The sequence below is a fragment of the Saccostrea echinata genome, unplaced genomic scaffold (genome assembly GCF_033153115.1).
Source record: "Saccostrea echinata isolate AGI-Se365-2 ecotype Australia unplaced genomic scaffold, CSIRO_AGI_Sech_v1 ptg000033l, whole genome shotgun sequence".
NCBI classification, from domain to species: domain Eukaryota; kingdom Metazoa; phylum Mollusca; class Bivalvia; order Ostreida; family Ostreidae; genus Saccostrea; species Saccostrea echinata.
In genome coordinates, this window is record NW_026889782.1 from 16,308,369 (window position 1) to 16,319,040 (window position 10,672).

Consider the following 10,672-nt stretch of genomic DNA (forward strand, 5'->3'; position numbering starts at 1 on the left):
TTCGTCATGAAATATTTATTAATGCTCTTTCAATCATTGACAAAAGAAAACTAAATAAAAAATAATATTTAAAGAAATTAATTACTTACTAATTTAAGAACGACGGACCTAATTCAAAATTTTGAGCCACTGCGCAGAAAACCGCGCATATGCCTTGAATCAAATTGACTTAATTATGCATTGCAAAAGATAAAAAAATACACATTTTTAATTCTATTAAAGATATTCAAATGTTTTAATATTGTAAATATTTCGATTTATATTCATTTGTTAATTTTATAAATAAATGATTTATTTGGCCAAGGTATTTTCAATGAAAATTGCACCCAAAATGTGCCCTACACCTGCGTTTGACATGCCCCTCTGAAAAATCTAAGCCGATGACCCATTTATTTTTTGGCGTAATTTGCTGGTAAATTGTCTAGTTAACATTGTCCTTAAATATGAATAAAAATTCTATTGCAGAATTTTTTTCAATGATCACTCTAATACCCTACACTGGCAATTTCCCATTACTTCCTATAGTAATTATCGACTTCTATCGCCAACTTTTGAGACGCTCCCCATTAAAATCTACATCGATGACCATATGCTTTTTTTTTATTGATTTTAACTCACCAAAAGTCACTTTACCTCATATTAAAATTTGAATAAAAAATCTATTGCAGAAATGAATTAGGTCCGTCGTCGTTAATATAAAAACAAAAAATAGCGTAAAATAATAATCAATTCCATATCGATGTATTGAATGATTAAAAGACGTGTAGATAAACTCACTTTATTCTAAGTTAATTTTCTGGTCTCATTACTTACAAAATGTTTAAGTCAAATGAAATTGAAAAGAAATAAAAGTCTATATAAAATAAATATGTATCTATGAATAATTGGAAAAAGTAAACATCTCATTAATCACCACTTAAATGTTTTGCTTTGTGTTTTTATAGAATGGAGCTAGTTGATGGCAGAAATAGATTCCAATGTGTTTTATGTAAGAAAAGAACCAAGCCAAATGACAGAAGGAAATGTGAAAGCATTGAAATAAGAAGATTTCTGAGGAAAACTTTCATGGTGGATGCTAGACAAGTGGATGTGTTATGCAATAAATGCAGACACCACTACTACAGAAACAAACAAGTAAAACAAAAACCACCTAGTGTCAGTGACAAACCTGACACTGAACTTCCAGGAAACTCATCATGTCCAAGTCCACCATCTGTTACCCTGCCTCTTCAAAGGACTGTTTCCTCCCATGCCTACTGCTTCATTTGCAAGCGACCTGGGCCGAAGCTCATCGTTGTGCCAGTATCAGCAAGACTCTCTGCATTCATTCACAAGGAAGTGATTATCCCATTGGGCAGCAGGTGTTGTCCTTCACACATTGCAAATGATGATTTCATCACAGGAGCACTGGATAACATACAGACAATAGATACATCATTTTTGAACAGAAGTACCATCGTAGACCTAATCACAAGGATAAGGAATTATGCAATTCAAAATTGCTCATCCAAATTCACCTTTGATCCGTCATACCTTAACAACCTGGATTTCATCACTCTTACTGGAATATCAAAAGACCATTTTGCAGATCTGCATAAGGAGATAGAATCAGACATTAAAAATACACCCAGTAGAACATCAACAATGTCTCTAGGAATTTTTCTACTGAAAATGCGATCTGGAATTCCAAACCAGTTGATGTCAACCATATTTGGCATTTCATAGTCTTCAATACGAAGAGCTATTTCAACTGTCAGAACTGCACTAATGAAAACGTTTGTTCCACAAAACGTAGGATTACAGCATATATCTCGCCAAGAAGTGATAGCAAACCACACCAGACCACTGACATACAACATCCATAAAGGCAGACCCTTGGTGAAGCCTATGGTTGTTGTCTCAACGGATGGATATTTCCTGACAGTAGTTGGTCCCTATCTTGCTGACAGTCGAAACAATGATGCAGCCATCCTGAATCATATGTTGAAATCTAATATAGAAGACATCAAGAACTGGTTTCAGGACGAAGATATATTCATAGTTGACAGGGGATTCCGTGATGCTCTTGGAGTTCTGGAGGAGTTTGGGATTAAAGCCTACATGCCTCATCTTCTTGCCAAAGGGGAAAGACAAATGCCGAAACCTGATGCAAATGCCAGTCGTTTGGTTACAAAGGTAAGTACATGTAAAGATATGAGTTACCAATTTCAGAATATGCAGTGAAGATTTAATTAAAGAAAATTCTAATTTTGTTTCTTTTAATCTGATGTTCAAATACTGAGCATAGGGATATGCTGCAATAAAGTCATTGGCTTTTTTTTTTATACACGTTTTTGATACACGTTTAAGATTAAAGATTTTTATTTACATAATTTACTTATTGCTTTACTTTTTCAATATTTATTTATAGATTCGTTGGGTTGTTGAGGCTGCCAATTCCAGGATTAAACGTTGGAAATATCTTGCACATACCCTCCCAACAAACCAGGTCCCTTCATTGGGGACTATGTGCGAATTGTGTGTGCAATTTCCAATAAGTATTTACCACCCTTTCTACAGGAAATGCAGCTGATGATGAAGCTCTTGCAACCAAGATGCAATACTGTCAAAGAGAGTAAACAGTCTAAAGATATTTGTGGAAGAAAATGCACTTGACAAGAGGTCATCCAACTGGGAAGTTTCATCTGATTCTTTGAATTTCCCCAAGCTAGATGAAGAAGAAATTAGAAATTTAACTTGTGGGGTCAAATCGGAATTTCAATGCACTTGCCCAATTTAGGCAGTTTCCCAGGCATCTGAAATAGCAGTAATACTGTTAACAGACGGAAAATGGCGATCCCGCGACGTTTGAAAACGTTCCGGCGCATCGGAGAACTGTAGATTTAGGAAAAGTAGCCTTTACAGTTTTAATTTAAATGGTCACAGAAGACAAAAAATAGTTGGAATAAAGTATACAAATAGCATAGGAGACTCAAACTCAGGAGTCTCCTTAAGCCAATACAGAGGGACAACTATCTAGTTGCAGTATTAAATGATGCCATGAATACAGACCGTTGAAAATATTGCATATTTAATTGAACAAAATAAGAGTTTCGTTTATAACATTCTACATTAAAACTCAAAGCTTGAATAGGCCCCATTTTTGTGCCAGATTTGTCCATTGCTTGCTTACAGAATACCAAGGGCAACTTGAGTATGTGCAACAATGAAATTCTGTACAGTAATTATATTATACACATATTATAATTTTATTATTTACATATCATATACATTACATGATACATGTAATATAATGTAATCTCTCTACAGATTTGTACATGATTCTTTCTACATATAGGAAGTATACGGTTATTGGATTAAGATTGCAAGTATTCATTTATTTTCTAATGAGTTTTTACTTGTATTATAAACAACTGCATTCAACGTAACACTCATAAAAGAAATTACACTTGAATTTATTTATTTTCTTATTTTAGGGGGGGGGGGTCTACATTACCGAAATCAACTTCAAAAGGGGTCTGTTTCTCAGGTTGGGGGTATAATCTTTGTCTTTGTTACTTTTACATAGAATTGTTCAACTTCAAACCCCCCCCCCCTCCCCAATCACTTCTCTCCCTAGATGCGCGCACGTAGGTTGAATAATTCGTAACACGTGTCTTGAGGTATGGGATCTAAGAATGTTTTCACTTATAAATATCTATTAATGGTTTGTCTCAAAATGCTAGCGCTTTGTAATTTCTAAGACGCTTATTTGTGGGATACATTATTACTTTATTTAACCATTTTATGATGCTTGTGACGCCTGCCGATGCAGATGTGTCATAATACTAAATTGTGTCTTGTTAGGTGCCAAACATGATATATACAACATATAATAATTAAAGGTCATAGGAGACAATTACCTGAAAATATTGAGTTACATACGGGAAGAAGTTCATCTGAGCTGGTAAAATAAGACTGAAGTTGTTTTTGGATTTTTTACGCAAGATAGCTACAGCACAGTCGATTAAAATTACTCAGTCGTGAAAATTCACTTTGACGAAAGTGCTTATCTCCCTTGGCATATGACGTCAGTAAGGCCCAGTCGCTGTTCAAAGCTATGCAATGTTTACAAACTATCATGTCATTTTGCAGCTCAATTTTAATGAATATCATAATCATGGCTAAAACTTTGTATAAATATACGATCTTCAAACAGGCTAGTATTTTTTTTTTAAATTCCATTGCATATTTGCAAGATGTTTGCATGTTTTATCAGTCAAAATGTGATCATTTTCATCGTTTGACACTTCGATCTATTGAGAGAAAAATAAAGCGATCGGAAGATAGAAAGAAGGGAGAGCGAGAGTGAGAATAAATTCATTTTTCATAACCAGGGCAGCTGTTTTAATTAAATCATTTATTTACAACCTAGTTTTACTTTTACACAGAGTCCAACACTGTCAGTATGAAACTTTTCTAGACAAACGATACGTACCTGCTGTGTAGTATCACATGGATTTAAAAAAAAAAAAAACAAGAAAAAAATTTCTTGCGTTACTGTTTTATACAATTTAATTTGTTATTTGACACTGTCTTTATACTCACTTAGTTACTCATGTACAACATCACCACCAATATATACCCGATCGTGTCATTTTTAAACACACTGCAGATGTATGCGACGTTTAAACATGTAGACCTATGTATTAAAAAAAAAGGGCAGCTCTAACATGTGGAAATATTTCTATGAAGAATAGGGATTCTACTGACCAAATGTAGATATTGAATAAATTAGAAATCGACATATTTTTTTTAATTTCGTAAAATTTAATACATAAAATAAAAAAAAAGATAGGTATCTTTCCCGTCAATTTGATAAGATATTTATCAAAGATCAGTACTTACTAGTATCATCGTATACAAACCTATTTATTTTTCCAGTGTGTATTATATTTACGTTTTTTTTCTGTAAAGGATATAATTTCAAAAGTTTTATTACCTGTTAAAAAGAACATTAATATTAAAATTGTAGTCTCGCAAATGATGGATGGATTTGCAAACTGATCACGGACTGTACTGTTTACTACTATATACCGAGTATTTCAAAAATCGATATTGTCGAGCCAAACCGTGACTGCACAAAGTATCGGCATCGTAACAATCTCATTTGCTCTGGGCTCAACATTTCTTCTTTATATATATATATATATATATATATATATATATATATATATATATATATATATATATATATATATATATATATATATATATATATTATAGAATACGGTCATGTCATAAACCCAGGGAATCTATTGCTATATCGTTTTTACAGCAATATGTGTGTTTCGGATCGGTGAAAACGAAACTTCAAAGACGCTGACATTTTCAGTGGTTCGCGCTTATCATGGAATTCAATACCACTGGCCCCCGTGTTTATTTTGGGGAATCACGTTAGGGATAATCCCCACATACGTGTCAAATATCTTTCTTTAATAGAATATTATAGGCTTAATCAATTTTTTTATTCTAAGTAGAAAAGGTTACTTTTAATAAATTGTTCTATTCTATGTTGCATTATGCGATTTTTCTTGGAATAAAAAAAGAGTTAATAGCTTTTTTTAATGACGATGAAATCCTCTTGGTATGTCGTATATGTGTATTAAACAGGGAAATATTTTTTTTGTTTCTAAAGGTTTGATGTAGAGCAAGTAATCGAAGTTGTAGCTTAATTTAAGCGTAATTTTATATAGGATATTCATCAGGATCATCCTCCGATAAAAAGCTCCAGTTTTGAGTTGCCGTGCCTTATTAACGACTCGCTCAAACTGAATTGACCGAACTACGAAATCAGATAACTCACCTGAAAACATAGACACATTTATATTTACAAAAATAGCTTAAATTAACTAGATAAAATATGGTAGAAATACATTAGTGTAATGCTCTGTTTACATCAGTGGGCTCTTGTGACGTCATAAAACCACAAAATCAAGAACGATAAGCGGGTAAGAAAAGTAACAAGTGGAAAAGTTTTCACCTTTATTTTTCAGTGGACAAAGGCCAAAAAATGATACTACTCGTAATTTAACATTCTTTCAAATATAGCTTTAGGTTAAAAAAGTGAAAACCTAGTGTTAAGAATCGTTTCCTATGACCTTTAAGTCCTGTTAGTTGCATCCAATGTATATTAATCTGTGTGTTGCATCTTCTTGGACATTGCTCTACATATTTCACGAGTTATTTTCCTTTTTGATTACATAGTGATCATGGCGAAGAGTAGCCGATATTTGGAGTTCACATTTTTTCATGCTGATGAACTGGATTTAGATCAGCTACGAACTAAGGTAAAGTCAGAACGAAGGGTGCACTAAAAAGGTCGATATTACTGAATGCTGTCAAGTTTTGCTTAGCAAGTGGTTTTCGTCTTTTTTCCCTTACAACACAACACAAAATAAAATATCAGGTATAATTTTGTATTTTAAGACCTTTTTAATGATAACAAGATGTGTTTGTGAAACACTGATGCTCCCGTATGGCAACTTTTAGCAAAGGTTAGACTTTCTCAAATGCATATCTAATATGCTGGTACCCAAAGTAAGGTCTTATCTCGAGGAATACACCAGCGAAATATGAAAGCCCTAGCAGCAACAGACCTGTTTACCCATATCGTTGTCTCTCAGTATTTTTTATTAGATTTGTCAGTGAGATTTGGAATTTGCCTGTACGATTTCACTTTCCATCGATTTTACATATATAACTAAAGATCAACTACATTTCTGATAACCCAAACATGGGTTAACAACAAAGACAAGAGGATCATGACCACATCGCTCACCTGAGTAACTTTGGCCATGCTGTTCTTCACCAGATCCCCCCCTTGTAATACCTTTTGTGGCCCCGCCCTACCCCGGGGGTCGTGATTTGAACAATTTAGAATCTACATTACCCAAGGATGCTTCCACATAGGTGTCAGCTTTTCTGGACCAGTGGTTCTTGAGAAGAGGATTTTTCCTACATATTTCAATGTAAAACGTGGATTCCCTATTGTGGCCCCGCCATACCCCCGGGGTCATGATTTGAACAATTTAGTATCTACACTACTTGAGGATGTTCCTACATAATTTTCAGCTTCTTGGCCCAGTGGTTCTTGAGAAGAAGATTTTAAAAGATTTTTTCCATATATTTCAGAGTAAAGCTTGGATTACCTATTGTGGCTCCGCCATACCCCCGGGGGTCATGATTTGAACAATTTAGAATCTACACTACTTGAGGATGCTTCCACATAAGTTTCAGTTTTTCTAGGCCAGTTGTTCTTGAGAAAATTTTTATTTATTTCAATGTTAAATTTGGATTTCCCTACTGTGGCCCCGCCCTACCCCAGGGGGTCACGATTTGAACAATTTAGAAGCTACATTACTTGAGGATGCTTCCACATAAGTTTCAGTTTTTCTAGGCCAGTTGTTCTTAAGAAGATTTATATTTATTTCAGTGTTAAATTTGAATTTCCCTATTGTGGCCCCGCCCTACCCCAGGGGGTCATGATTTGAATAATTTAGAATCTTTACAACCCCAAGATGCTTCCACATAAGTTTCTGCTTTTTTGGCCCAGTGGTTCTTGAGAAGGTTTTTTAATGATCCCACCCTATTTTTGTCCTTTCTTGATTATCTCCCTTGTAAGACTTGGCCCTTGATTTTAACAATTTAAACTCTCTTTAACCAAAGGATACTTTGTACCAAGATTGGTTTAAATTGACTAAGTGGTTCTTGAGAAGTTGATAATGTGAAAAGTTTACAGACGGACGGACTACGGCCAACGGGTAATCAGAAAAGCTTACTTGAGCTTTCAGCTCAGGTGAGCTAAAAAGCATCATACCTTGCTGTCTTTCGAGGGGTTTTGTCACTTTTTTAACCACCGCGTTTTGGCAACCCGACATCACTGAAAAATTTGAAATCTTTCTCTTTTTTGTGATTAAAAAGCGTTAAACTGAGACAGATCATTACGAAAACTAACTGTTAAAATCCAATCGAACGGATTTCTCATTTCCGTTTTTTCATCAAAGCAAAACGTGAGACGTATTTTGGACTATAAATCCGTACAAAATAAGGCGAAATCGTAAGAGTAAACAGGTCTGCAGCAACCATTCAATAGATGAAATGGAAAAGTTAAAGTTTTTCAAAAGCAAGCAAAACATTAAGGTCAAGGTCAAATAGTCAAAATCAATGGTGCCCAAGGAAAAGCCTTCTCACAAGAAATACACATGTGAAATATGAAAGCCGTAGCACCGATCGTTCAAACGTTATGGTCAAGGTTAAGGTTTTTCAAAAGAAAGTCAAACTCCCAAGTTCGTAAGATAAATGTCTTCTAATTATGGCTGGTTTCAGGATCATACATCATCCTGTGTGTCCAGAGAGTTTAAGGCGATATCATAACGCACAAGCGGTAAATTGACAAACATAGAATTTTTGCATGACCTGTGCAAATTTTGTTCAATTCCTGAATGTATTAGGTGATACAACAGAGTCTGACATATCTGTTTCATATTTGGATATTTTACTTGAAAAAGACGTTAATGGTAATCTAACAACCAAGCTTTATGATAAACGTGATGACTTTAACTTTTCAATCGTCAACTTCCCTTACTGATGCAGCAATATACCTTCATCACCTGCATACGGGGTATATATCTCTCAGTTGATTCGATACGTAAGAGCATGCAAATTTTGTCCTATACTCGGCACTTACGGCCATTGAGCAGTGAGGGATCCTTTTCGTGCCAGCACCCACTGCGACACGGGACCTCGGTTTATACGGTCCCATCCGAACGACCGGTCTCCACGTCCCACAGTGGGATTCAAACCCGCGACGTAAGGATCAACTCCTTACTTCGCGACTCTAGAGCAGACGTTGTAACCACTGCGCCACGCGGGCGACTAATATCACTAGAAAAATAATATTGAGCTCTTGCTCAAGGTTGAGTAAGTCAAGGGATTATTGTGCCCTTTTAACACGGCTTACTCATGACTAGCAAAACGAGTCTAAACTGACGTCTAATTCACACAGTCCTTGAATCGAGACTGGACCTGATCGTGTGATAAGTGGAGGTGCAGAATCACTGGTTGGTTTTGAGGGTGGATTCACAGAAGTTTGTCCAATTATTGTGTCCTTAATAGTTTGTTGTGATTGGACTGGTTTTTCATCAATGTCCTCATATATGTGAGCGTCAGTGTCAGCATGTTGACGATTTCTACGGCATGTCTGTCCATTAGACTCAAGTTTTATAGGATCTGTTTCCTAATGAATGCTTTACAGTTCCTTCTTTTCCATTCGTTGTCAGGCTGTCCTAATGTTTCAAGTGGTGCCATACACACCTTTTCTCCGATATCCAGTGGTCGAAGATCTCTAGCTCCACGATTATAGTACAAAGCTTTTCGTCGCTTTAGATGGGTTAATTGCTTCTCCTGCGATTTCAGTGGATAAACTTCCGGAACTAGGAGCGTCTCCTTTGTGGGCAAGAGTGTCTTGGTGCGTCGACTCAACAAACGCTGAGCTGGGCTGGTATCCATTCCCTGAGTAGGTGTGTTACGAAAATCTAGCAGAGATAGATAACGCAGCTAGGTTAAGGACGCCCCTGAAATAAACGCCTTTGTATATTCAATGAAAATGAATTCAATGTTAATCTTTTATCAACAACATTAGTTTTAATAAATGTGAATTGTGGTGTTTGCACTTGTATATATTGGGTCTCTGCTGAGTTCGGGCAAAGCGACATCGCTTACATCAGCTGTTTTTCACGTGACAGCTTTAAAATTAGAACATATAGGTACTACTACAAAGATCGTAAAAGTTCAACGATATACGGGTATCTTTCCGCTATAAAATTTATTTTGTTTTCTTTGAGACAAAATCCTTAACATGAAAAGTGCTGGGAGCAACTTCCTCATGCTCGGGAATTGTGTAAAATTTAGTCGTCTTTCTATTAACCCCATACATAGACGTAATACGCATTGGAATAATATTACATTACGGAATAAATAAACAATGCAGAACCAGCTCCCAGCACTTTTCAGAATAGTAGGAATAATAGCTACACGTGTTTAAAAATTCAGAATTTACAGTGAAGCAGATATCGTTGAACTTTTGATATTTTCGAGAGGCTGGACCTGTCATTCTAGCACGTTACCATACAAATGTGCTCCCTACGGCTATATATGAAGTCTAAACATTATCAATTTCGTTTGACAATAAAATGTGGATTAATATATGTAACATGTTATGTTTATTCGTTTTGTTAACATGGATCGTATTTGTACAATTATGTATGTATTCGTTTTGGCTAATTAAATCGTAGTTTTGATTATCGTTTATGGCTGTAGTTCTTGTCAACGTGCCTGGGATTTTATATGCACATTGCATCATTTACCCACCAAGTGAAACATGGTGTCAGATGCGGGATTGTAGAAGAGGATAACAGGATTACGCAAAACTGTTTTCTCGCCATAATTTGAGTATTAGTGTGCATATTTTGATTTCTTCGATTTGGCGCGCTGCATCGTGATTACGGCAGCCCAGTCGGGAAATGGCGCTCGAAAGACTGACACCCCCTGGCAAAATAAAGTTCAACACTAAGAATATTAGTGAAGACTGGAGAAATGGAGAGAAGAATTTGAACTTTATGTATATCTATCG

At 35.6% G+C, this 10,672-nt stretch overlaps 1 protein-coding gene across 1 annotated transcript; it reads left to right on the forward strand.

Annotated features, from left to right (window-relative positions):
- Positions 1-1,853: 1,853 nt before the first annotated feature.
- On the forward strand, positions 1,854-2,736 carry LOC133198701 (uncharacterized). The gene is made up of 2 exons (XM_061334723.1): positions 1,854-2,175; positions 2,411-2,736. The coding sequence occupies exons 1-2, from the start codon at positions 1,888-1,890 to the stop codon at positions 2,570-2,572; spliced, it is 450 nt and encodes a 149-aa protein (XP_061190707.1). The 5' UTR covers positions 1,854-1,887; the 3' UTR covers positions 2,573-2,736.
- Positions 2,737-10,672: the final 7,936 nt, after the last annotated feature.